The sequence below is a fragment of the Diaphorina citri genome, unplaced genomic scaffold (assembly GCF_000475195.1).
Source record: "Diaphorina citri unplaced genomic scaffold, Diaci psyllid genome assembly version 1.1 scaffold1247, whole genome shotgun sequence".
Classification (NCBI taxonomy): domain Eukaryota; kingdom Metazoa; phylum Arthropoda; class Insecta; order Hemiptera; family Psyllidae; genus Diaphorina; species Diaphorina citri.
The window spans coordinates 55,897-83,798 of record NW_007378676.1 but is presented as its reverse complement, the minus strand read 5'-3'; the positions used below and the strand labels follow the sequence as shown (position 1 = coordinate 83,798).

Sequence of the window (27,902 nt, the reverse complement as noted above, 5' to 3'; positions counted from 1 at the left end):
AAAAACTGGGAAAAAAGTTATGCATAGTCATATTTAAGTACTTTTTGAAATATTTACTTAGTTTTTTTTTCTATCCTTTACTCTCAACAGGTGTGTGGAGTACTCCAAGTCGGTGGGAGCCAAAGCTGTAGCATGTACACAACCAAGGCGAGTAGCTGCCATGTCCGTAGCTCAGCGTGTTTCAGAAGAAATGGACTGTCAACTTGGCCAGGAAGTGGGTTACAGCATCCGATTTGAAGATTGCTCCTCGCCCAAAACTGTGCTCAAGTAAGTCTTATAAAAGAGATTTCTTTTATCAGAAATTTAAAGAAAAATTCTCAAATACATGTAGTTCAAAACAAGGAAATGAATAAAAAGACATTCTCTCTTTTAAAGAAAGATTGCTCCTCGCCCAAAACTGTGCTCAAGTAAGTCTTATAAAAGAGATTTCTTTTATCAGAAATTTAAAGAAAAATTCTCAAATATATGTAGTTCAAAACAAGGAAATTAATAAAAAGACATTCTCTCTTTTAAAGGTTGAGCAAATCTACCCTCAATACACTTATATATCTGATGAGTTACTAGGGGAAAAAATCAATTGAACTATGTACCTACTAGTTGATGATTTTATTTCTACTCACAGGTACATGACTGATGGTATGTTGCTGCGTGAAGGCATGTCTGATCCGATGCTGGAGAACTACCAAGTCATTCTCCTTGACGAGGCTCACGAGAGAACTCTGGCTACGGACATACTCATGGGTGTACTCAAGGAGGTGATTAAACAACGAGCCGATCTCAAACTGGTCATTATGTCTGCTACTCTGGATGCAGGCAAATTCCAGGTGAGTCTGTAGTCAGGTATAAACCCACCCATTATATTTGAATACCTATTGTAGAGGAATAAAAAATAAAAAAAGCCTAAAAAAACACACACACAAATTGTTACTTGTCTAAAGGTTCTTTTGCTTGGTACAGGTACAATTCAACAGCAACCTGTAAAAATCACAAAGAAAAGTTCGAGCCACAGAGTTGGGCCGTCATTTGTAATAAGGGGAACGTTCGGGGTGTCTGATCTTTAATATGATAGACTACCTTACCATTTCTCCTTTATTACTGCACTAGTTTGTCACTGAGATAAGCTTCAGCTCAACAGAGAGCAGGTCGTGCTGGCCGTACTAGACCCGGCAAGTGTTTTAGGTAAGAATAGAATAGATTATACCGTGTCTCCTATTAGTAAGGCTTCAGCTCAACAGAGAGCAGGTCGTGCTGGCCGTACTAGACCCGGCAAGTGTTTTAGGTAAGAATAGAATAGATTATACCGTGTCTCCTATTAGTAAGGCTTCAGCTCAACAGAGAGCAGGTCGTGCTGGCCGTACTAGACCCGGCAAGTGTTTTAGGTAAGAATAGAATAGATTATACCGTGTCTCCTATTAGTAAGGCTTCAGCTCAACAGAGAGCAGGTCGTGCTGGCCGTACTAGACCCGGCAAGTGTTTTAGGTAAGAATAGAATAGATTATACCGTGTCTCCTATTAGTAAGGCTTCAGCTCAACAGAGAGCAGGTCGTGCTGGCCGTACTAGACCCGGCAAGTGTTTTAGGTAAGAATAGAATAGATTATACCGTGTCTCCTATTAGTAAGGCTTCAGCTCAACAGAGAGCAGGTCGTGCTGGCCGTACTAGACCCGGCAAGTGTTTTAGGTAAGAATAGAATAGATTATACCGTGTCTCCTATTAGTAAGGCTTCAGCTCAACAGAGAGCAGGTCGTGCTGGCCGTACTAGACCCGGCAAGTGTTTTAGGTAAGAATAGAATAGATTATACCGTGTCTCCTATTAGTAAGGCTTCAGCTCAACAGAGAGCAGGTCGTGCTGGCCGTACTAGACCCGGCAAGTGTTTTAGGTAAGAATAGAATAGATTATACCGTGTCTCCTATTAGTAAGGCTTCAGCTCAACAGAGAGCAGGTCGTGCTGGCCGTACTAGACCCGGCAAGTGTTTTAGGTAAGAATAGAATAGATTATACCGTGTCTCCTATTAGTAAGGCTTCAGCTCAACAGAGAGCAGGTCGTGCTGGCCGTACTAGACCCGGCAAGTGTTTTAGGTAAGAATAGAATAGATTATACCGTGTCTCCTATTAGTAAGGCTTCAGCTCAACAGAGAGCAGGTCGTGCTGGCCGTACTAGACCCGGCAAGTGTTTTAGGTAAGAATAGAATAGATTATACCGTGTCTCCTATTAGTAAGGCTTCAGCTCAACAGAGAGCAGGTCGTGCTGGCCGTACTAGACCCGGCAAGTGTTTTAGGTAAGAATAGAATAGATTATACCGTGTCTCCTATTAGTAAGGCTTCAGCTCAACAGAGAGCAGGTCGTGCTGGCCGTACTAGACCCGGCAAGTGTTTTAGGTAAGAATAGAATAGATTATACCGTGTCTCCTATTAGTAAGGCTTCAGCTCAACAGAGAGCAGGTCGTGCTGGCCGTACTAGACCCGGCAAGTGTTTTAGGTAAGAATAGAATAGATTATACCGTGTCTCCTATTAGTAAGGCTTCAGCTCAACAGAGAGCAGGTCGTGCTGGCCGTACTAGACCCGGCAAGTGTTTTAGGTAAGAATAGAATAGATTATACCGTGTCTCCTATTAGTAAGGCTTCAGCTCAACAGAGAGCAGGTCGTGCTGGCCGTACTAGACCCGGCAAGTGTTTTAGGTAAGAATAGAATAGATTATACCGTGTCTCCTATTAGTAAGGCTTCAGCTCAACAGAGAGCAGGTCGTGCTGGCCGTACTAGACCCGGCAAGTGTTTTAGGTAAGAATAGAATATACCGTGTCTCCTATTAGTAAGGCGTCAGCTCAACAGAGAGCAGGTCGTGCTGGCCGTACTAGACCCGGCAAGTGTTTTAGGTAAGAATAGAATAGATTATACCGTGTCTCCTATTAGTAAGGCTTCAGCTCAACAGAGAGCAGGTCGTGCTGGCCGTACTAGACCCGGCAAGTGTTTTAGGTAAGAGATGGGATGGATTTTATTTATATAGAGGTTACCACAACCTGAATAAATTTCGCACACTTAACTCGTATTTCTTTCTTTTTCTTTTTTTTTTAAGAGTAAAAAGCACAAAAAAGAGTCCTGGGGTTTAAACAGAGAGTATACCAGCCTCAAATGTCCCTTGCTTAAAGAAGTAGCAAAGTTTTTTCTTTTATTTTATAAATACAAATAAAATAAAAGTTTGAGTTTAAAGGGCATCCACTCGTAAATTTTTTGTAGTCAAAACCAAACGGCAGTCCAAAAGCGATCACCCAGGGCTGACGAAAAACGCCGACTCCGTCTGAACACGGGAATAGGTGAGGAAAAAGAAGATAGAGTATATATCTTGATGGAAGACTCAGTAACTTTGTGAAGTTCCATAACAATAAAAATGTAAAAGAAATAACTTATACTCTTCACTGGGATGGTTGGTAGGGTATTTTTATTTATAGAAAAATAGACATGTTTCGCCCACTGGGCATCATCAGTGTATAAACAGAGTGATTATAATAAAGAAAAATGTCCATATAAACTTTTGAAGACATTGCACAAAAAATAAAGTTCAAAGATAGGAATTTATTTAAATTTAGAATTTTTCTATAAATAAAAATACCCTACCAACCAACCCAGTGAAGAGTATATGTTATTTTTTTTTTATTAATATTTATTATAGTGTGCCAATATATGTTATTTCTTTTACATTTATTATTTAAAGATAGTGTATAGTTTTACATTATTGTGAAGTCATCAGTGTATAAACAGAGTGATTATAATAAAGAAAAATGTCCATATAAACTTTTGAAGACATTGCACAAAAAATAAAGTTCAAAGATGGGAATTTATTCAAATTTAGATTTTTTCTATAAATAAAAATTCCCTACCAACCAACCCAGTGAAGAGTATAAGTTATTTCTTTTACATTTATTATTTAAAGATAGAGTATACTTTTACATTATATTGTGAAGAATGAAGCGTAGAGTTCAAAGAACCAATTGTATAATTTTCTTTTCAGACTGTACACAGAGAAGGCATACAAGAATGAAATGCAGGACAATACCTATCCGGAAATCTTGAGATCCAACCTGGGCTCTGTGGTATTGCAACTGAAGAAACTCGGTATTGATGATCTGGTACATTTCGATTTCATGGATCCACCCGGTAAGTTTGAGACTGATAAAAAAAACCTCCGTGGTCGAGTGGGTATCACTCTAGATTTGCACAATGGAGGTCTTGTGTTCGATTCCCTACGGAATCTAAGTATTTTCTGCTCTGTGCTTACGTGGGAGGACAATTGAGTAGCTACTTTACTCAAGTGACCAGTTGTGGCCATTACTAGCTAGAGTAAAAAGAAAATCAAGAAGACCCTTAGGTGTATTAAGCCACGAATAACAATAGTAATACCAAAGGCAATTTGGTAGGTTTTAATATTGACACTTCATTCTCTGGTGATAATGTTAAAGATAAAGGAACTCATAATTGTGTACAACCAAATCTTCAATCAATTAGTAGTAATCATGTTAAGAATTATGAGTTTGAATATTCTATTAACCATGAAGATAATCCTCACTCATCAGATTCTCCCAATATCCATCACTTGGTAATTGAAAACTATGGATATGCATATTATAATAAAGTGTGGGAGAACGTTCATATTGCATGTAGCTTAGAATATGCTATTGATCTATACGAAAATGAGAAGGAAGACTCCACTCGAATTGCTGTTGATATATCTAGTGAAATTATCAATGACAAATTTGAAAAAGTATCGAGTCCTGTACGTATTATACAGGAACACAATACTAAAGCAGACGTTCATCCAATAACTCATAGTAATGATGATGTCATATTAAGTACTGACGATAAACACAATGATAATAGGAATATAATCATAAAATTAATGCACCTCAACATTCAATCATTAAGATACAAAACGTCTGAATTAGAAGCTATAACAAAAAGTAGTGAAAACTTGGATTTCCAGTTTGACTTCATTTGTCTAACAGAACATTTTCTCTTAAAGCTCGAAGTTGAAGCACTTTTACTTGACGATTATCAAGTAGGATCATATTATGCCAGAGGCTATGCTAGAGGGGGGTCTTTGGTCCTTGTTCACAAAAAGTTTGTATCCACACCCCTAGAAGAAATTAATAACATTTCAGTTGAGTTAACTTGTGAACTTTCAGGTGTAAAGGTAGAAGCGGTAGATTTATACATTATTACATTCTACAGATCTCCGGATCAGTAACCTCACCAGTTAGGAAACTTCTCATAGGCCCAAACGGATCACAGTTCTCGGGCAGTTGACGTTAGAAGTATAGTGTAGACGAAGGGGATTGAATAGCAGTGGACAATTTTATTATTAGTGGAAATCGGTCATGGCGGATTCCTGCTCCTCTTGTTCATTCACCCAATAATAGTTGGGATGGGAGGAAGGTCTGAACGTTCATCTCTTACCCTGGTAGACTTAAATCTTCATTAAAAAACTTTTTTTTTCCTCTCGTATAGATCAATAGCATATTCTAAGCTACATGCAATATGAACGTTCTCCCACACTTTATTATAATATGCATATCCATAGTTTTCAAATGTGCAGGTAGGTAGTAGATAGTGTGAGACGAAGTTAGAGGTGTGAAGTGTGAGGTAGGAGACGAAGTGAGAGGCAGGAGACGAAGTGAGAGGGAAAAAATCGTGTTCTGTGTAGTGAGAACACTCTTTTAAATCACATTGCCTACAGGGCATTCGGAAAAAAATCGGATGAAACTCACAAGCGGATTGTCTCAGTATTGAAGTATAGGAAAATCCTCGTTTCATCTCAATCCCGAGTTTGTAAACCCCAGAACACTGACTCAAACCGGAGTTGTGGGGTCCGAATTTCAGACAGGAACGAAATTTGTAGACCAAACTTTTCCATTGCACAGTTCAAAATTACGAGACAATCGAAGAAATGTATATGTACTTACATCATTTGTAATTTCGATATTTCGACTTTTTTATGTCAAAATTTCCAAGTCCTTTTTTTTAGTTTTTTTCTTTTATTCGAATTAACTCCAATTTTTTAAGTGCCTTCTCTGAATAATCGGGTTTTAATCATTTCTCAAGTAAATAATAATAATAATGATGATAAAAAAAACTGGAAAACCGTTCCAGAGTTATGGTGACACAAACAGACTTACAAACAAAATCGTTATTTGACCTCGAGTCAAAACCCACACCTCTCTTGTTTCGGTTAAACAATGCACCCTATCTGAATCTCTGCTTCAGGTGGCTCACTTGGAGAAGGATGGCCGCTATTTGACCATCAAGGACAATCAGGTTGTACAACTTCATCCGTCTACCTGTCTGGATCATAAGCCAGAGTGGGTGGTGTACAACGAGTTTGTACTCACCACTAAGAACTATATTCGTACTGTGACAGATGTGAAACGTGAGTTATTAATACGAGTACTTACATTTTTCTTTTCTTTTTTACAACGAGTTTGTACTCACCACTAAGAACTATATTCGTACTGTGACAGATGTGAAACGTGAGTTATTAATACGAGTACTTACATTTTTTTCTTTGTCCTCTTCTTCTTCTTCTTCTTCGTCTTTTTTCTCCGACCATTAAATTTGTCTCCTATGAGAGCTAACTGTGATGGCACGTTGTATGCACCAGTTCTTGATGGATCACTGAAGTTGAGCGTGGTTGGTATCCGGATGGGTGACCTAACTTTCTATTAAATTTGTCTCATGTGAGAGCCATCAGTGATGGCACGTTGTATGCACCAGTTCTTGATGGATCACTGAAGTTGAGCAAAGTTGAGCGTGGTTGGTATCCGGATGGGTGACTATCTGAAGTCTGGACAATCACGTGCTGCTGGCTTCACCCGACCTCACTCATTCTGGGTGAGGTTAATATGAGGCGTACTCCATACACGCCGAATAGCGTGTAAAAACCCCCGTTACCAAATATAAATAGCTTATCAGAGTTATCAGTTGCCAGCACCGACAGCTCGGTCGTTGGAGCATGGCTCGTACCATAGGTTGTACGAGTAGTTAGTTGGACTTGGTCAAAGTTAAGTAAGTTTCTAAGTTCTAAGGTATAGGTATGTTTCTATTTTACGTAGGCACAGGGTGTTAAAAAAAGCGGATTTTTCCCTGATGGGGAAACATTCGTTCCTGGATCGGCTGGCTTTCCTCTTTCCTGTCTTTCTTCTCTCTTCGCTCTCCGGGACGAAGGACCTAAAAAAAATGAGTTAAAGTCCCTCTATCAATCCTCACAAAAAAAAGAGTTATCAGTTAATACTGTGACGTTAAACTGCCAAATGTAAGGAGAATATAGGCCAGATTAGGTCGGATGCTTCGCTTCGAACTCTTGACGTTCGCACGCCTCCCGACACGCTTGATTCTCCTTTAACCACAAAATTGCGCCTAACGCCTAGTACACACTAGTAACTTTTTTACTCTCCATACTTATTTCCGAAACATTTTAGTCTTTTGGTGTGTACTAGGTTTTATCTGAATGTTGCTCAACATTCACATCATTTGATTAACTGTTCACAACACTGTTTCAAAACAAAATGTTTCCGGTTTGTACTAAGCTTGGAAACTTAACCATATTTTATTCCGTCTCTTTCTGTTACAGCCGAATGGTTGATCAAGTTGGCGCCCCAATATTACGAACTTCAAAATTTCCCCCAGTGTGAGGCCAAACGTCAATTGGAAATCCTTCAGGCTAAAATGGAAACTCGACAATATCAGGATGGCTTCTAAACAATGGTTTATTACTATGATTTCTCTGTATGTCGGTATTTTTACTCCTGTTAAACAAATAGTCTTGTGTTAACCCAGCACACCCAAACGTCAATTGGAAATCCTTCAGGCTAAAATGGAAACTCGACAATATCAGGATGGCTTCTAAACAATGGTTTATTACTATGATTTTCTCTGTATGTCGGTATTTTTACTCCTGTTAAACAAATAGTCTTGTGTTAACCCAGCACATAATGTAATGTCGTGCTGGCCGTACTAGACCCGGCAAGTGTTTTAGGTAAGAATAGAATAGATTGAGTCTCTTTTGCCCATCTGATGAGAGGCATACTATGGGATGGACATGCTACGACACAGACCACATGAGTCCAATGTAGCGGTTACACTATTATTATGACACGACAGGTATGAAGTCAAAATTACTAGAATATCACTTTTCTTTCGTGTAGAAAATTAGACATGTTCTCTGAAAATTGTAGGAGTAAAGATACCGAATAATGTCTTCTAAATGTGCATAATGAAATGAAAAACCTGAGTGTATGCTACACCAGGTCAAATGCCGATCGCGAAAGCGGCGGAAGATCTTATTGGAGGATGAGAGCTTTTATCTGCTTTACCGACCGTTGTTTTAGGCCCAGAGCAAAGAATAAAAGATAAAAATAAAAGTCAAGAAACAATCAGAAAAAAAAAAAAAAATCCAGTTAACACATCATCGTTACTTTATTACATTAAAATGAGTTTTACTTCTCTTTGAAGAATTGGAATAATTCTGGTATAGTAAGGAAAAGTGTATTATTCTAGTTCTCTAAGGTTTCTATGTGTTATTGTGTATGTTTTACATTGTATTACTTTAGTTTAGCAACTAGGTACATATATGTAAGTTTCACTTTCTTAGATTACCCAGATAAGAAGAAATATGTATTTCACTTTCATATAAGTATATGCTAAATATAAGTACAAAAGTATCTCCCAAAACGTGTTTTTTCTTCTGTTTTTGCATCAAGTAAACAGACTCTATTACTATAAGAAGGAGAAATAAATTTTAGTCTACTTTCTCACAGATAGGCCCACATGGAAAAATTGGATTGGCGAAGTGGAGTACATCAACCACAGGTATAAAACCCCATGATACAGTCACGTGTTCTGTACACCTGAGAATGCTTGGGCGCAGTCTCCAACCATGCTCAAAGGCAACTTGTGATTGTAGACCCCAGTCTTTTAATCCAAGCTTCAGCAAGAGCACCTTACATTAGCTTAGCATCAGCAGTCGTGAGATATTCTGTAGAATCACAGGGTGCCCTAAATAGTGTGCAGAGCAGCATTCCTGAAACCAACTTTGTACTTTACATTTTGCAAAATTTTGAAACACAGTAACTATTACAAAAGGTTATACAATGTGTTTTATAACTTGCAAACTGCAATACTTCTTGTGGAATGCAAGCCTGGACCTCATTTCCCAGTATAATCCTATACAACTGTTCAGTGTTCACAATAACTTAAGACTTGGATATCCCTACCAGTGCTGGTCGTATGACCCGATTGTACAGTTTATACCCTATTTTGGACACCACTACAACAGTGTTTGCTTCTTTGCCTTCAACTTCTTGCTCGAATAGGGCTTCGTGGAAATTCGGATCAAACTTTTCACCCAAAGGATTTATTGGCTCTAAACCATGTCTTTTGAACACCTGTAAATAACGAGAAACATAAAATGGATTTGGATAACTTTGTGATTGTAAAGAAAGAAAAAAGTTCATTGCAGGTTTTCATTTTGAGTTTCACTCAATTCTTCCTGAAATGTTGGTACTCCTAATAGAGCTCAGGGAACAATCTTATATTATAAAAACAAGATCCATTCACATTTCATAGTTCACACACTGATCACTCTATCTCGAGAACCACAACACCTAGTTTTACAATAAAACTGCTCTGTCTGGGTTTAGGGGGGAGAGAATATTTTGAAAAAGTAGGTTATGTCCCTAATCAAAGTTTTAAATAAACGGGTGTGTATTGTATGATTTGAGTGCCTTGTCCCATACTCAAACACGAGATTATTGACAATGTGATAAGACTGATTAGTAAAAACATGTCCACTTAATTACCTTTTTCAAATTGCCATCTGTCATGAGGAGACCTTCATATAAACTTTTCAAGTGTGGATTACTATCCTTCACTTCTTCTTTTGGTACACTTTCATTTGCATCTGCCTAATTTTCCATGTAAAAATATCTTTTTCAACCTTCATCCATTATTAAAAAGTTTTGTGCTGCAGTATGAAAAGTCACGAGTATTTTTGAAAGAAAGTGAAAGAAATGTTTCCTGGAAAACAGGACTTATCCTAACCACTGTGAAAAGGTAGGATCGCATTTTATCTCTTGATTTTAAAGTGCCTACTTATTTTAAATGTAGGTATTAGGTATGCAATCGTTTTTACAGCATTCTGTAGTATTGCACAAAGTATAATTGAAACGCCTTGATTTAAAAATTTTGAATCAACTTTTTCCGTTTTGATTTTTGTTTTGTTGATAACTTTTTCTGTCTAATTTTCCATGTAAAAATATCTTTTTCAACCTTCATCCATTATTAAAAAGTTTTGTGCTGCAGTATGAAAAGTCACGACTATTTTTGAAAGAAAGTGAAAGAAATGTTTCCTGGAAAAGAGGACTTATCCTAACCACTGTGAAAAGGTAGGATCGCATTTTATCTCTTGATTTTAAAGTGCCTACTTATTTGAAATGTAGGTAACCACTGTGAAAAGGTAGGATCGCATTTTATCTCTTGATTTTAAAGTGCCTACTTATTTTAAATGTACCTAGGTATGCAATAGTTTTTACAGCATTCTTGTAGTATTGCACAAAGTATAATTGAAACGCCTTGATTTAAAAATTTTGAATCAACTTTTTCCGTTTTGATTTTTGTTTTGTTGATAACTTTTTTTTATGAATGGACAACTTTTTACAAAAATCAATAACTTTTGCAAGACTTTTCCAAGTTTTACTTTTTGTGCCAGTTTTTTTTTTCTTATTTTATGTGTGTGTGTAAGTATTCTATTTGAAGAAAACATTATCTTGTTGGCAAAAGGATTTCTGACATTTGCCTGTTTCCAAATCCTAAATCCTTGTGTCTACAGGGGAAGAGTGAGTTACATGTTTCAGGATCTGACTCATTGGTGGATCAATTATGAAAGAAACTTTACGAAATCTACATATTTCAGAAGGTAACGGTTTGTATTTTGCCTCAAAAGATCGAAGCTTCACATTTACAACCTGTATGATGTGTTTGAATTCACGGCAGAGACGAGGCATATTATTTAAAAGGCTTTCATGATGATGGTAATATGATTAACATTAAAATATACAATGTGCTCTCAAAACACAATCATACCAGTATGCCAGCTATTATTGTTGGTAAATTCGCTCCTAGTTAACGGCTGTCATGGGACATCAGGGACAATAGACAATTACCTACCTATTACGTTTACATAGTCAAGCTGTAATGGAATGGGAACCTCGAAAGTTGAAACTATGAAAATTGCCGTTAAAATTTGTCTTTAAAGAAAATGGTTAAATCTTCTAATTTTCTCCATCGAAAATGATGAAAAATGTGATCAATGTTCTATCTTAGTATTATCCTGGCTATAGCCTTTCAGAAGGTATCTTTCCTCTAATAATAATGCATGGAATTGGCCAGGTATTATGACATCAAGCTGAGTACTTAGGTACCTTACTCAACAATATAGGTTACAATAAATTTAATACATTTCCTTTCTAAAAGCTTCTATGACGCAATATTGCTTTATGGTTATGGCGTTTTATGATAAGATGCTCGTAAAACGAACAAAAGATGACAGTAATAATGATAAGATGGCACTAATAAAGACTCAAGCATTTGCTGAGTGTATGGAGATGTAAAAAGCCTACTTCAGGAGTTTGGAAGAAGCAAAAGAGATGTAACACTGACTGAGGGTTTCATCTTTTAATAACAACCTATTTTTCTACGAGGTGATTGGACTGGTGTTAATAAATCAGCAGCCAAATTTTGTTCTAAACCAAATTCCACAAGAAACGTTTGTCCAAAGTCTGGATTTAGGCTCTAGGGACCTCAAAACGTGTTTGGGCACTAAAAACTGACCATCGAAAATTTGACCCGATTACATTGCTTTCCTTCCTATATAGGATAAGGAAAGTAAAAAGAGTAAAAAAGGTGAAAATATAAATTTTACAGCACACAGGGACAAAGTCTGTTGTAAAGCGGGGAAAAGTTAGCTGATGGGGGACACTTTTGGGGGACGGAGGTGTTCAGGGATGTGGTATTAGAGGGAAAGTGTTAGGGAGGGGGTATTAGAGGGAAAGGTGTTAGGGATATGGTATTAGAGGGAAAAGTGTTACTTTTTCTATCAACATTTGTTTTACCTCAGCTTTGAATCTCAGGTAAGGTAAGTCTATCACATTAGCAGGTAATTTATTTATAAATTTGTGACACCAGAAATTTGGTCCATTTTGACTTTTGGTAAGACGTAAATATTGAGATCTAAATTCATTTTTCCATCTGGTGTCATGAGAATGTAAGTCACTATGTTTCATATAGTTAGCTAAATTGGACTTGGCATGTAGCAAGCACTGTAAAATATAAAGGCATGGGAAGGTTAGAATACCCAAAGTTTTAAAAGCATCCTTACATTCTGCTCTGTATGGTAGCTTGGCAATTATTCGTACAGCTTTTCTTTGTAGTCCAAAAGCTCGCTCTTTGGCTGCAGAATGACCCCATACTATAATGGCATAGGATAAATGGGATTGAATTAGCCCAAAATATACAATGCGAAGTACCTCTTGTGAAACACATGATGAGAGATTTCTCAGAAGGTATATATTTTTGTTTAGTAATAAGAAACTTTATATACATGAGCAGATCAAGGTCAAAACCATAGATGTCCTTAGCATTGGATTTGTTTATTAATTTCAATTGTTTCAGTACATCGCTGCCTGTAACTTCTTGAAAAGAGAAATGAACATCAGGGTTGATATTGGCCTGTACCAAGTCAGCTGGTCTGATGTCAACATGTGGAATTTTTTCTTTTATTTCAAGTACTGCTCTATTGAATTGATCATTATATTCATTTGCACTAAAATAGTATGTGCAATTTTTCTTTTTCTTCTTCTTACTACCTGCTATTTCCCACATAGCTTTAGCTTTATTTGGGTTTGATAGAATTTTTTTATCATTTGCATATGTTCGAGCTTTTTCTATTTCTAGTTTGTATCTTTTCCTAAATTCATTTCTATAATTAACGAGTTCTGGACTAGGATCTTCTTTACAAAGAGCAAATAGATCTTGTAATTCCTTTCTCATTGTCTCAAGTTCTTGTGACCACCATTTTGTACCTTCAGAGACATATTTCTTAACACATTTCTGTTTGAGAGGAAAGGATTGTTGAAAGTGATGATAGATACAATCATGAAACTTTTGAAATTTAGAATTAACATCAGTGGTATTACTATCAATAAAACATTTCTATAATTATAAAATCCATGTATTGAGTCAGGGTGATAATTACATACCCAAGGCCAGACACTCACTACTACTACTAGACCTGACAGATACGGCTGAAAAGTTCCCTCTGTTAGGTCTACCTTATACCTGATGAGCACACACAATATCAGGTAGACCTGATCAGCTGTACCTGTCAGGTCTAACTAATAGTGAGTGTCTGGCCTAAGCATGAAATGGATTTTAATGAATTCCCTGAGCAATAAATTAATAAAATAAATTATAATGTTGTTGTTTTAAATAAATACTTGACATACCTGGGCATCGAATACGCGCGCCGTACGGGCCGGGTTGTTCGGGTCGCACAGGACAAATCCGATTTTGATCAAGGCATCCTCAAGAATGGAAATGAAATCAGTGAAGGGAGCATTTGGAGATCTGTAGAATGTAATAATGTATAAATCTATCGCTTCTACCTTTACACCTGAAAGTTCACAAGTTAACTCAACTGAAATGTTATTAATTTCTTCTAGGGGTGTGGATACAAACTTTTTGTGAACAAGGACCAAAGAACCCCCTCTAGCATAGCCTCTGGCATAATATGATCCTACTTGATAATCGTCAAGTAAAAGTGCTTCAACTTCGAGCTTTAAGAGAAAATGTTCTGTTAGACAAATGAAGTCAAACTGGAAATCCAAGTTTTCACTACTTTTTGTTATAGCTTCTAATTCAGACGTTTTGTATCTTAATGATTGAATGTTGAGGTGCATTAATTTTATGATTATATTCCTATTATCATTGTGTTTATCGTCAGTACTTAATATGACATCATCATTACTATGAGTTATTGGATGAACGTCTGCTTTAGTATTGTGTTCCTGTATAATACGTACAGGACTCGATACTTTTTCAAATTTGTCATTGATAATTTCACTAGATATATCAACAGCAATTCGAGTGGAGTCTTCCTTCTTTCCAATTGACGTTTGGCCTCACACTGGGGGAAATTTTGAAGTTCGTAATATTGGGGCGCCAACTTGATCAACCATTCGGCTGTAACAAAAAAAGAGACGGAATAAATTGTGGTTAAGTTTCCAAGCTTAGTACAAACCGGAAACATTTTGTTTTGCAACAGTGTTGTGAACAGTTAATCAAATGATGTGAATGTTGAGTAACATTCAGATAAAACCTAGTACACACCGAAAGATTAAAATGTTTCGGAAATAAGTATGGAGAGTAAAAAAGTTACTAGTGTGTACTAGGCGTTAGGCGCAATTTTGTGGTTAGAGGAGAATCAATCGTGTCGGGAGGCGTGCGAACGTCAAGAGTTCGAAGCGAAGCATCTGACCTAATCTGGCCTATAGTCTCCTTACATTTGGCAGTTTAACGTCATAGTATTAAATGATAACTCTTTTTTTTTGTGCCTTTATCTTTAACATTATCACCAGAGAATGAAGTGTCAATATTAAAACCTACCAAATTGCCTTTGGTATTACTATTGTTATCATAACTAAAATTATAAATATTTACAATGTCATTTAAATCTTTCGCTTTTTGCGAATCGTCAGATTCTAACGAAAATTCCTACCCTTGGAATAATTGTCATAATTCCTACCTTTGGAATAATTGTCAAAATTCCTACCTTTAGAATAATTATTCTCAAAATTTCTACCTTTGGAATAATTGTCATTGGATATCGTGAAGGTCATGTCATCATTTTGTCTAAAATTATCCTTGGTATGATGTGCATTATTTCTATTAAAATAGTATTTGTTATAATTCCCATGAGAGTGACTACCGTAATTTTTTCCCCTGTTAATTTTGAACCCGTTATTATGCTTCCTGTAGGTATAAGTGTTACCTGAAATCTTATTGCTAGAATTGTATTTAGATGTTGATGAAACCCCAGATTTTTTGTTTCCTTCAAAATGTACAGTTTTTGTAATAGGAGTACTACTTTTGGAGTTATTATTATCAATGATGTAATTCTTATCTTCAATATGATTTTTTGCTCCCAAAATATTCTTAACTATTTCCGTACATATTTTAATTTTCCCTTGTCTTCCTATGTATACAGAGTCATAATAGTCCCAGCTAGCAATAATATTTCTAGGATTGTAAACAACTACATTCTTAAAGGGTTTAACAAAGTCCATTATTTGTTCATTCACATTGTTGATATGCAGGTTGATTTTTGTGTCATCAAAACGGTCTGGTATCAATATTAGATGAATCTGCTTACTTTCATTGTACTTGTCAATCACTTTTTTGATGCTTGTGAGCATGTCTCTTTTTGCCGATGAACAGATGTCGTTCGAGCCCGCCATGAGTATAAGATGGTCGCATTTATCTATTTGCTGAATACATTTTTTACTCACAAATGACAGGTTTGCCTTTATATCATATGATTCTTCGATTGACCAATTGCTGGGTAACTTCTTTTTTATGGTTTCCTTCATATTACGGACGTGAGCATCACCAACTATGAAAAGATTAGCTTGACTTGGAATTTTTTCATGTGATTTCGTGGAGGATTTGGGTGGAGCTGGAGGTATGGAATTTACTGATGATTCAAGGTTTCGTTCAGGTGCAGGATTTCTCACTTCGTTTTTCATACCCTGTAAATCATTTGCCATTTGTTTCACTTTCTCCTCTAGTTCTAGAAATCTGCTGACTGTCACGAAGGTCATGTTGTCTTTGTTTATACAAGCTACAGTAGCAGTGATAGGAGTTTCTGGCTCGTTGTGCTGATTGATATTGGGACATTGGCTGATAGAATGGTTACTATTGTGCTGATACAGGGTGGGTGAGTTTGATTTAAGTGGAGAAATTACTGGAGATCTGTTTTTTACCTTATTTAGTTTATCTGTTTCTCTTATTTCATTCAGGATTTCCATGCTTTCATCATGATCATTTTTATTTTTGAGTGGGACTTGTGCGTTCTCCTCGATCGAGCTTAGGTTTTCCACTTTTTTCTCGATGTTGTTTAATTTTTCCAGGATGCTGTTTGTTAAGTCACTTTTAAGATCTATCTCTTTTTTTGTGTTCAATATTTCATTAGTGATTCTAGATAATTCATAAATATCTTCGTTTGATGCTGAAGTTTCTTCCATTGTCGGTAGACCATCATTACTATTTGAGAGTTGTAGTTGACGTCCTCTTTCTAATGTATCACTATGGGGATTTGCTTTGTTAGTGGCTTTTATGGTAAAATCATAAGGTGTTTTGAATTCTGCAAGCATTTTATTTTGTTTTTGTGGTGTTTTCAGCGGACTTAAGAAATCTTGAGATGTTGTAGTGTTCGCATCGTTTTTACATTCTCTTTTGAGACAAATGATTTCATTTCTTAGGTCTTCAATTATAGAGTTTGCAGTTTTTTCATTTTCATTTCCAGTTTCTATCAATGTTTGGATTCTTTCTTCACTGTTTTTTAGTTTAATATCTTTATTTGCTATTTCTTCGTTTTTTTCTTTGATTTTGTGTAGTAAGACATTATTTTCCAATTCTTTATCTTGTAATTCCTCAAGTTTCAAGTAGAGTTTCCAAAATATGCTTTTGATCAATGTCTGCACAGTTGTATTATTGTGCTCTTCTTTACTTGATATGATTCTTAACTCTGTTTGGATCTTTTCAAAGAGATCTTGATCTTCAGGAAAAAGTAATAGATCGTTGTAGTCTTCAACATTTTCTGATATGATTGACATCTCTGTAGATTTTTGAGGGTATTTGTAGAAATACGGATCTTCTTTGCAATATTCACTTTTGTGTCCATTTTTTGTGTTGACAAATTTGTATTTCTTCTGATTTTTCTCAAGTCTTTTTCTTTTCTTGAGTATGATGCTGCCTTTGCAATTATTATGGATACATGTGAATAAATTTGTATTTCTTCTGATTTTTCTCAAGTCTTTTTCTTTTCTTGAGTATGATGCTGCCTTTGCAATTATTATGGATACATGTGAATACTGATGTACCATCGTTTAATGGATGTAGAAATCTGTACGAGAAGCCTTGGTGTAGTACGATTGATTCACCATCATTCTTGGTTACGGTAGGCTCTCCCATTGTTTTCTTATTATGATTGTTCACACAGTATGTAAGTTTTATCTACTAGAATATGATGTATTGTAGAATTCTATGAGTCTCACGTGGTCAGCTCTGATGCCAATATAATCATTGTTGAAGTTCGTGATTCTTAAATGTAAACACTGTCGCGAAATATAAACAATTTTCTAGGATATGACGATTATGATACGGTTTAAAAATTAAAAAAATAGGTTTCTTTTTAAGTTGAAAAAATGGGGCTTTTCCTTAAAATTTTGAATCGTCACGTTATATTGAAAATTTGGAGAATAGTTAGAACTTTTTTTTAGAAAAAGAACCAAAAAAATCACTGCACTATAAGAATAGATATTTACACTTTTATTTACAACAAATTAACGTACGTATGTACACACAACTTCACTCTCTGGTGTCATGAGCAAGAGCACCTCTCTGGTGTCATGAGCAAGAGCACATATAACAAGAGCACAGGAAGCAAGAGCACAAGTATAAAAGTACAGGAGTAGTAATGCTTTCCATTTGCTTAATACCTCTTCAATACTACAGTCGAACCTGGAACCTGTCTAATTGGAAACCTAAGGGACCGGCAATTTTTCCCTCTTATCCAGGTTTCCCATTTAGACGTGTCCCAATTAGACAGGTTTGACTGTAGTACCAACCTCAATTTTGTACAGTTGTTAGTGGATTTCGAATCTAGTGATGCAAGAGCTACGTCTTGTGAAAAAATCGAAGAGAGAAGGAGGACAGGATAGGAGAAAGCCAGCCGTTCCGAGAACGAACTTTATCTGTCTAACCAGCGCCCTAGCGCTTAGAAAGGTATAAAACAGACGTGATACCCTATCCAGGTTTCCCATTTAGACGTGTCCCAATTAGACAGGTTTGACTGTAGTACCAACCTCAATTTTGTACAGTTGTTAGTGGATTTCAAATCTAGTGATGCAAGAGCTACGTCTTGTGAAAAAATCGAAGAGAGAAGGAGGACAGGACAGGAGAAAGCTAGCCGTTCCGAGAACGAACTTTATCTGTCTAACCAGCGCCCTAGCGCTTAGAAAGCAAGCTAACTAGCTAACTAGTGTGGCTTTTCAAGATGTTTGATTGAGGGAACTGTAACTTCTGAGGTCTTACCGTCCCAAAGAAAGCCGGCCATTTCGGAACGAACCTCATCTGTTCAGGATAAAGTCCGGCCCCGGGCGGGAATCGAACCCGCGACCTTTGCATCACTGTCCGTGGGTACGGAACACGTTGCCGTCCCAAAGAAAGCCGGCCATTTCGGAACGAACCTCATCTGTTCAGGATAAAGTCCGGCCCCGGGCGGGAATCGAACCCGCGACCTTCGCATCACTGTCCGTGGGTACCGAACACGTTGTCAATGTTCGTTAAGAAGAAAAGTTGCTGTAAATGAGTTTTGTGCAGAACCCTAGAGAAATGTTGTGTCTTTTCCAAAATGCAAGTCAAGAAAAAGACAGAATGATAGACACAGAGGAGGGAGAGAAAAGGAAAGAAGCGTGGAGGAGAAATGAAGGAGAAAAAACGAAATAGAGAGGAGAGTAAATGAAGAAGAGGTGAGAAAGAGATGAAGAAAAAGACAGAAAGAGAGAGAGAGAGAGAGATGGAAATCGAGGAAAAAGAGGGAGAGGAATTCAAATGGAGAGAGAGAACCAGAGAAAGAGGAAAGGAGATAAATGAAGGAGAAACAGTGAAAGAGAGATCAAGAAGAAGAGAGAAATGGATACCTATTGAGAAAAAAGAGGAAGAAGAAGGAAAATAGAGAGAGATAGTCTGGAATAGATAGAATGAGAAAAATAGAGAGAGAGAGAGAGAGAGAGAGAGAGAAAGCAAAGGGGGAAAAATAGATAGAGAGAGAAAGGGAAGAAAGGAAGTAGAGAAAAGGGACTTAATTAATTTCGCTAATTACTCCCTTATTTAAATAAATTTTGTTATGATATAATCCGTTTGTTCCAGGACTGTTAGCCAACATAGTGGGTAGGTCTTTGGATAAACAAGAAAAAGAACCTTTTGTTGTCTAAGGCCAGCCACTCTCAGATAGACCTGACAGGTACACCTGATCAGGTCCGCCTGTCAGGTGTACCTGATAGTGAGTGGCTGGCCTAAGGCCGCACAACAGAAAAAAAAAAACTGACTAAATTCATCAGACCTCACTTCGATCGATTCATTGCATTGTTCAGCTAGAACACAAATTATCTAGCTTTTCATATTTGATTCCAGGTTATTTTCCCCCCCTTTGTTTTGGTCATCAAACATTTTTCAAACTGTACCTATTGTTTGTTTGTATAACAATAATTAATATTGTTATGAACTCATTGAACGTTTTCGAGTACCGGGTGTGTCAGAACTTTATTTATTTCTTGCCATTTAAAAGGATTTTTTTCCCCAAGAGAGGTTTGATAGAGGGAACTCTGCTAAGGAGATCTTATCACTCTTATCGTCCCAAAAGCGAAGAGAGATCCATCTGATTCGTTCTTTTCAGATTAGAATGGGGGAATTGCTTATCCCAGCCCCACTCAGGCTGGGTGAGGGTAATTTGAGTAGGCGGGTCGCCTTTGGAAACTCTCGTCCAAATCTTTAGAGACCAGAGCATACATTTACATAACTCCCGTCACTAAAGACCTCAGCATCCTCAGCAGTTATACAGTGACGTTAAACAAATCTCTTTTCAGGATCGCCCTTGGATTATTCGTATAAAACCGAGAAGAATGAGAAGGCCTGCTTGAGCAGTGGCGGAGTTTGCACTTGGCCCCGGGGGAGGATGTTGTCGGGAACCGGATCTTTCTCAGGTAAAGACCAGTGGCTATAGGATCTAGATTGCAATAGTTCCTGATGGATCGCTGAAGTTAAGCTACGATGAGCCTTGATATCACCTGGACGAGTGTCCATTCAGCACATAACGAGGTGCCGCTTGTTTCGGCCTCAGATTCATACTGTCCTAGAGGCAATTGATCTTCGGACTAAGTTACGGTAACAGCTTAGCACCGTACACAAAAAGCCCACTCATTTTGAGGCTTAAGTGCAAGGACTAAGGGTCCCAATGGTGTGTTAAGCTCCACGAATCTACGAGGGGCAATTGAGGAGCTAGTTTAAATCTTAAGTGCAGGGACTAAGGGTCCCAATGGTGTGTTAAGCTCCACGAATCTACGAGGGGCAATTGAGGAGCTAGTTTAAATAAAAAAAACCTATTCACAAAATCCTGATACCTCTAATGAACCTTACTGTTGAAAGGTTACCTCTCACATGCCGAAAATTATCTCCCCCTCCCTTCCTCTATCTCTCTCTCTCTCTCTGCAGGAATGTTGTACACAAGGCCATCTCCCTCTATTTTTGACAACTGGGCAACCAGGCTCGGCAACAAAGGCTGGAGTTCTAAGGAGGTGCTCGAGTTTTTCAAGAAGTCGGAGAACAATTTGAATCCAGACCTGATCGAGAAAGATCAGCATGGGTTTGCAGGACCTCTGACTATACAGAGATTCAGCAGTCAGCCTCCGTTTGCTGATGACATCTTGAAAGCAGGTAGAGTAGAATAAGACAGAACAGAGGTATCCCATCCCTAATTAGTAGCCTTCGTGACCAAATGTTTATCCTAGTTGACCTTCGCACCAGAGGTCCGAGAATCGAATTTTTTTCATGTATTGGGAACTTGGACGACACAGGGACACTCACCCTTGTGAGTACAATTGAGTGGCTACTTGAGGAGAGAGCATCGCCCAGTGACTGCACCGTGTGAACAGAATTGCAATGAGATGGGTGATACCCAATAATAGTTGGGATGGGAGGAAGGTCTGAACGTTCATCTCTTACCCTGGTAGACTTAAATCTTCATTAAAAAACTTTTTTTTTTCCTCCAGCCGAAGCATTGGGTTACAAAGGCAACGACCTGAGTGGATCGAAACCCAACGGGTTAAACTACGTCCAAGGGATGGTAGATCAAGGAATACGGGCAAGTACAGCGCGGATGTATCTGGGGAAGAAGCTGAACCAAACCAACCTGGTGGTCAAGCTGAACGCACAAGTACAGAAGATCAACTTCAGTGGAACCAAAGCCACGGGGGTGACCTTCAAGGATTTGAAAACCGGAGAGATTGTGACTGTCAATGTGACCAAAGAGGTGATTTTGCTTTGCTTTACATGTGTAAGGGGGTTTTAAACCCCACAATCCTTCCAAAACCGTGAGATGGGTGTCTATCTCACGGTCTTGGAAAGGTTGTGGGGTTTAAAAACCCTTTGGACGCCCAAAAATCAGGGCTCCTTCCGTGTCCTAAAGAGGTGTGTACAGAGAAAAAGTCCAGATTTCATTCATAAATAAAAGTCAAACAGGTCAAACTTGAAGTTCCTTTTTCAGGGAACTCCCCTGATAACTATAACAGTTTCTGCAGAGATAAATGCATCTCGGAATCATATTTGTCACATTCAATACTCGGGTGCCCCCGGTGCCCTACATTTTGTAGAAATCTTCCGACAAACTAAAAAAAAAGTAGAAAGTAAAACTATAATATTCGACGACAAATTTCAAATTTTTGACGTGAAGAAAAGTTAAGTCTTCCCCCTCCTGTTTCTGGAGATTTCATTTTTTCCCTCCTAAACTGAATAATTCGGACCATAAATAACAAACTAACAAGAAGAAAGATATAGAGGAGAAGTTTTTGCGAACTTGTTGGCAAGAGTATAAACAAGGTAACACTGGGACGAAATGCAGCCCGACATGTTTTCATAAGAGCTTTCCCTAGCAGGGGTGTTCGTAGGAGCTTAACCCGTTTTTTGGGGCTGTTTGCCCCTACAGCTAAGCCTCGGAGTGGGCTTTTTTGTGTATGAACAAGGGTGTTCACAGGAGGAGTTCATTTGCCCGGGCCTGGGTCCTGAGAAGCCCCGTCAGCAATATGTCGTTGACGCTTTTATCCTGAGAGGCCCCGTCAGCGATTTGTCGTTGAAGCTTTTATCCTGAGGGCCCCGTCAACGATACTTCGCTGACATCGCGGGCCTGTGGTTATACACCACCATTTCATGCTGGGCAGTCAATGTGTTAATGAGGCCCCGAACAAGTAGGTCCTAATTTAGCTGAGCAGCACCTCGATAGCCGCTTCTATGCGAAGGGAGAAAATGGATGAACAACTAAAAGCGAAGGACATCCAGCTGTGGACCTTCACCTCCGCTCGAGAGCCCTACACCCCTTGGAGAAACTGAATGGAACATTGATCAAGGAAAATGAACATTTTCCTAATATAGAGCTTGTTTGTAAAGAAAAAAATAATAATAATAATTGGCCCCGGGGGCTCGGTTGTGAACGCCCCTGCCCAACAGTGAGAAATATGGAGCAAAAAGTTTTCTCGAAATCTGAAAATCCTGAAAATCCAGATCCATGTCTCCAGAGCTAAACAGTGTATAGTTTTCCTTGAGCTTTGGACCCGCAGCCTTTGCAGACGGAAAAGTTTTCAAACTTCCTTTTATGTCAGGTTCCATCTTTCCATCTTTGACTTAACGTAACTTGGTGGTTACGATATAGCTGCAGTGTTTTTATTTCAAAAAATAGAAAGTAATAAAATGAAAACTGTTTTGACTTGGCGGGGCGGACGGCTACCACGCTCCTTAGTCTGAAAAAAATTCCATACCTCGCGCCTCGGTCCAATGTCATTCGAAAATCCTGGTTATCCCGGACCATAAATGTGGAATTTTCCCTCGACATTAATTGAGTGTTTGACCACGATGATGTCGGTAGCTGTGGGATGACGGCCTATTGGGTAAAGGGAAATTAGGTGCCTACCTACCTACTGTTCTGGTGTTAGTAAGCACCTACGTCGGTATAGGAAAGTAGAAGAATAATAAATTATTTCATACAGATTTTGAGATTTACCGATTTTCCCCTGATGTTCAGTAGTTCAGTGTTTTAAATCATTGTTCAGTGTTTGTTCATGTCCAAAATTATTTGTTTGTGTTTCGCAAAAACATTATTTATCTATCCCAGACATGTAGGCACACTCTTTTTCTATGGAAAAATAATCGATTTACCAGATTTTTCCTGTTTCCTAATCATTTGTAATCTGACGATCAGTAAAATCACCAGATAGGAAACTTCAAGCCCAAACAGATCACATTTCTCGGGCAGTTGACATTAGAAGTGGGTAGTCGGAGTAGCGATTGAATAGTAGTGGACAGTTTACTTAAACACTAGGAAGTGGTTTTGTGGAAATCGGTCATGGCGGATTCCTGCTCCTCTTGTTCGTTTCAGGACACCTCCTATCTGTCCTCATATTGTCACTCCACTAACTCGTCCACCAATTTGTTTCTCACTCTAGTGGACTTCCTAGTGAGGACGAGTTGTATGGTGGCAGACCCGTGTAACCGAGCAGTTTTACTCTTCTATGTTTGTTTCAGTTCGTATTGGATTTCGAGCTTGTAAGCTATGGCCTTTGACGCCGTCGGATGGCACTGGTTAAACCCATTTGTTTCCTTCACAGGTTACCGAAGTGAATGCAAAGACAATCAGAAGCTTCTCAACGCCACCGCCGATCATGACGACTTCATAGCCAAATTGACCTCCATCCGAACCAGTCGAAATACTGCGTTCATTGACGACCTCATCAAGAAATACGCGTCTATAGTGGGAAACGCCATCACTGGGCCTTTGCCCTGTGGAAGGAGGCGTGTGGGCGTCCGACCAAACAATATGTTACCTTTGAGTAAAGGACGGCTGGTCCTGCGATCAGCAAACCCCGACGATCACCCGAAGCTGATCACCAATTACTTGGACAATGAACAGGACGCTAAAGTTTTGCTTCAAGGTATGAGGGTGACTATCTAGTAACATCTAGTTACTACCCCAAATAGAGGTTCGTTCTCGGAACGGCTGGCTTTCATATAGTCGACTGGCCGTCAATCGACATCGATTGCCGTCGACTGAACCGTCCACACTGCCTCGGTAACATAGGCCGACGATCCCCCGAAGCTGATCACCAATTACTTGGACAATGAACAGGACGCTAAAGTTTTGCTTCAAGGTATGAGGGTGACTATCTATAGTAACATCTAGTTATTACACCAAATAGAGGTTCGTTCTCGGAACGGCTGGCTTTCTCCTATCCTGTCTTCGTTCTCTCTTCAATTTAGGGACTATAAATATGTCCACATATAGTCGACCGGCCGTCAATCGACATCGATTGCCGTCGACTGAACCGTCCACACTGCCTCGGTAACATAGATTCACCTCGTCGATCGACTTTCTACACACCTTAAGACCACCATCCTCCATTGGTTACAGTTCCCTCTATCAAACCTCTTGAAAAGTAAATCTATTTCTTACCCATCCGATTTGTTTCCAGGAGTAAGAATCGCCCAGAGGATAATGCTCTCTGAATCCTTGAAGAAATATGACGTCCAACTCGTGTTCATGACAAGTCCATCCTGCGCAGGCTACACCAAAGATTCAGACGACTACTGGCTATGTATCATTCGGCAGTTCACTCTGGCTGAGAACCACCCTACCGGGACTTGCAGTGTATAGTTTTCCTTGAGCTTTGGACCCGCAGCCTTTGCAGACGGAAAAGTTTTCAAACTTCCTTTTATGTCAGGTTCCATCTTTCCATCTTTGACTTAACGTAACTTGGTGGTTACGATATAGCTGCAGTGTTTTTATTTCAAAAAATAGAAAGTAATAAAATGAAAACTGTTTTGACTTGGCGGGGCGGACGGCTACCACGCTCCTTAGTCTGAAAAAAATTCCATACCTCGCGCCTCGGTCCAATGTCATTCGAAAATCCTGGTTATCCCGGACCATAAATGTGGAGTTTACCTTCGACATTATTTGAGTGTTTGACCACGATGATGTCGGTAGCTGTGGGATGAAGGCCTATTGGGTAAAGGTGTGGTTATACACCACCATTTCATGCTGGGCAGTCAATGTGTTAATGAGGCCCCGAACAAGTAGGTCCTAATTTAGCTGAGCAGCACCTCGATAGCCGCTTCTATGCGAAGGGAGAAAATGGATGAACAACTAAAAGCGAAGGACATCCAGCTGTGGACCTTCACCTCCGCTCGAGAGCCCTACACCCCTTGGAGAAACTGAATGGAACATTGATCAAGGAAAATGAACATTTTCCTAATATAGAGCTTGTTTGTAAAGAAAAAAATAATAATAATAATTGGCCCCGGGGGCTCGGTTGTGAACGCCCCTGCCCAACAGTGAGAAATATGGAGCAAAAAGTTTTCTCGAAATCTGAAAATCCTGAAAATCCAGATCCATGTCTCCAGAGCTAAACAGTGTATAGTCTCCGAGACTGAGATTTTAGATCCTAATATAGTTTTCCAGCTTTTCTGTGCTCGAGGGTCTCAAGTTTTGATATGAACGTGGGTAAAGTCTCCCTGAAGTTTGGTACCTTTTGCTGTACTACGTTACCGAAAATGTATCTTTGGTGTACTGGAATAGGTAGATACACTTACTCACACATAGTTTCCCCACTGTCCGTTCAGTTCACATCAGTACGTTCAGGTCCAGTGACGCTCCAGTCACAGTACATTCAACGAACGGTCAAATTTGTTTTACAGACGATTAGATCGGCTAGCGGTGCGCCCGCTTAGTGAGCATACTGCAACTTTCACCACAAATGTGAATAAAACTCCTATTTAATCACCATCACCAGCAAGAATTAAGAATTATTTGACTGTACTTGACTGGAGCTTAACCTGCACTATAAAAGCAGCCTCAAAATTCTTAAGAAACAAGCCAACAGTCACTTCAATATGGCAAACAGAGCTGAGGTAGTCAAAGGGCCATCCCGAAGAGCTTTAGAAGGGAGGAAAAAAATTACAGATGGAAAAACATCAAAAGTCCATCTAGGAAAAGTTGGGCCGGGACTTGTAAGATGGGACCTGCCAGTGATCCAGAGGCTGTGGTGGATGACCAACTTCTGGTACATGGTGTTGAGAATGTGCGAGTTGCAGATGCCAGTGTATTCCCAACGCAACTCAACTGTAACCCGATATCAGTTGTTATTATGACGGCTGAGAAATGCGCGCAGATGGTTCTCGATAAGAATAAGGTGTAAACCTTTAAACAAACATTCACATTCCATTAATTTATTAATCCACCCAAATTGGGGGGGGGGAAATGCGAAGAAATCTCTTGAAAATTTTAGGGCAAAAGGTTACGGAATTTGACGCTTGTGGCCATAAGGAACATAAGTTCTGTTTGAATTTGGCAACATCTCATTCCAAGTTACAAAAACCAGACTGAATGTCACAAGTTTCGTTTCTGAATGTAACACTATCCCCGTCACCAGTAATTAACTATACTTGGAAAAAATGCGAAGAAATCTCTTGAAATTTTTAGGGCAAAAGGTTGGGGAATTTGACGCTTGTGGCCATAAGGAACATAAATTCTATTTGAATTTGGCAACATCTCATTCCAAGTTACAAAAACCAGACTGAATGTCACAAGTTTCGTTCCTGAATGTAACACTATCCCCGTCACTAGTAATTAACTATACTCAACGATTAGATTTCCAACAAAATGGAGAAAGTTCCCAGCTTCCAGTTTTTTTCCATTTCGGAAAATCTGATATCTTCTGAAGGAGAAAAAAAGTAAGTTTTCAAATTTCCAGAAATACAAAACTGAAGGAACTTGTATTGAAAGTTACTCGTACATTTATATTTCAGCACAAACTTAGTGCTCTGTGGCACTTAGAATCATTAAAACTTTCTTTCCCTTTTCTACGCCCCAGCTTTCAGCTTTAAGATGTTACTTTTTATTTTACAGCCAACCGTAGTTAAGGCTGTAGTCAACTGTAGTTAAATCAAGCACCTTTAACGAGTAGGTATATTATCTTCATCATTAATTCATTTCATTATTTTGTCTTTTGCTGGAACATACTCGTACCTACATATTGATTAGATTTATTTATCACGTCTGCTGAATTTATTCTTGTTTCAGGATGTGTAATCGCATCCAGACTGAGTGAAAATCCCAATGTGAAAGTTCTGCTGTTGGAAACCGGACCAGACGAACCTAGTACTTCCAGAGTTCCAGGACTATTAGCCAACATAGTGGGTAAGTCTTTGGATAAACAAGAAAAAGAACCTTTATCTCCGAGACTGAGATTTTAGATCCTAATATAGTTTTCCAGCTTTTCTGTGCTCGAGGGTCTCAAGTTTTGATATGAACGTGGGTAAAATCTCCCTGAAGTTTGGTACCTTTTGCTGTACTACGTTACCAAAAATGTATCTTTGGTGTACTGGAATAGGTAGATGAACTTACTCACAGACAATTTCCCCACTGTCCGTTCAGTTCACATCAGTACGTTCAGGTCCAGTGACGCTCCAGTCACAGTACATTCAACGAACGGTCAAATGTTTTACAGACGATTAGATCGGCTAGCGGTGCGCCCGCTTAGTGAGCATACTGCAACTTTCACAGCAGATGTGAATAAAACTCCTATTTAATCACCATCACCAGTAAGAATTAAGAATTATTTGACTGTAGGTACTTGACTGGAGCCCTGCACTATAAAAGCAGGCTCAAAATTCTTAAGAAACAAGCCAACAGTCACTTCAATATGGCAAACAGAGCTGAGGTAGTCAAAGGGCCATCCCGAAGAGCTTTAGAAGGGAGGAA

General features: G+C 38.7%; 3 protein-coding genes across 3 annotated transcripts; 2 read left to right on the top strand and 1 right to left on the bottom strand.

Moving 5' to 3' along the window:
• Positions 1-67: 67 nt before the first annotated feature.
• LOC103514948 (pre-mRNA-splicing factor ATP-dependent RNA helicase DHX15-like) lies at positions 68-7,830 on the top strand (the record flags this gene model as incomplete). The annotated part of the gene is made up of 10 exons (XM_026827785.1): positions 68-267; positions 623-832; positions 1,221-1,379; positions 1,721-1,879; positions 2,221-2,338; positions 2,790-2,974; positions 4,008-4,153; positions 4,456-4,824; positions 6,195-6,419; positions 7,620-7,830. Coding segments are annotated over 10 exons (1,899 nt in total), but the record flags the coding sequence as incomplete, so codon positions are not given.
• Positions 7,831-8,345: 515 nt separating this feature from the next.
• Positions 8,346-9,963, bottom strand: LOC103514947 (grpE protein homolog 1, mitochondrial-like). Its single transcript, XM_008479864.2, is given in 2 exon segments — positions 8,346-9,432; positions 9,847-9,963. Coding segments are annotated over 2 exon segments (309 nt in total). The 3' UTR covers positions 8,346-9,240.
• A 9,273-nt stretch (positions 9,964-19,236) lies between these two features.
• LOC103514945 (glucose dehydrogenase [FAD, quinone]-like) lies at positions 19,237-26,580 on the top strand (the record flags this gene model as incomplete). The annotated part of the gene is made up of 8 exons (XM_008479861.2): positions 19,237-19,273; positions 19,969-20,085; positions 20,594-20,815; positions 21,151-21,410; positions 23,526-23,634; positions 23,755-24,078; positions 24,616-24,784; positions 26,148-26,580. Coding segments are annotated over 8 exons (1,428 nt in total), but the record flags the coding sequence as incomplete, so codon positions are not given.
• Positions 26,581-27,902: the final 1,322 nt, after the last annotated feature.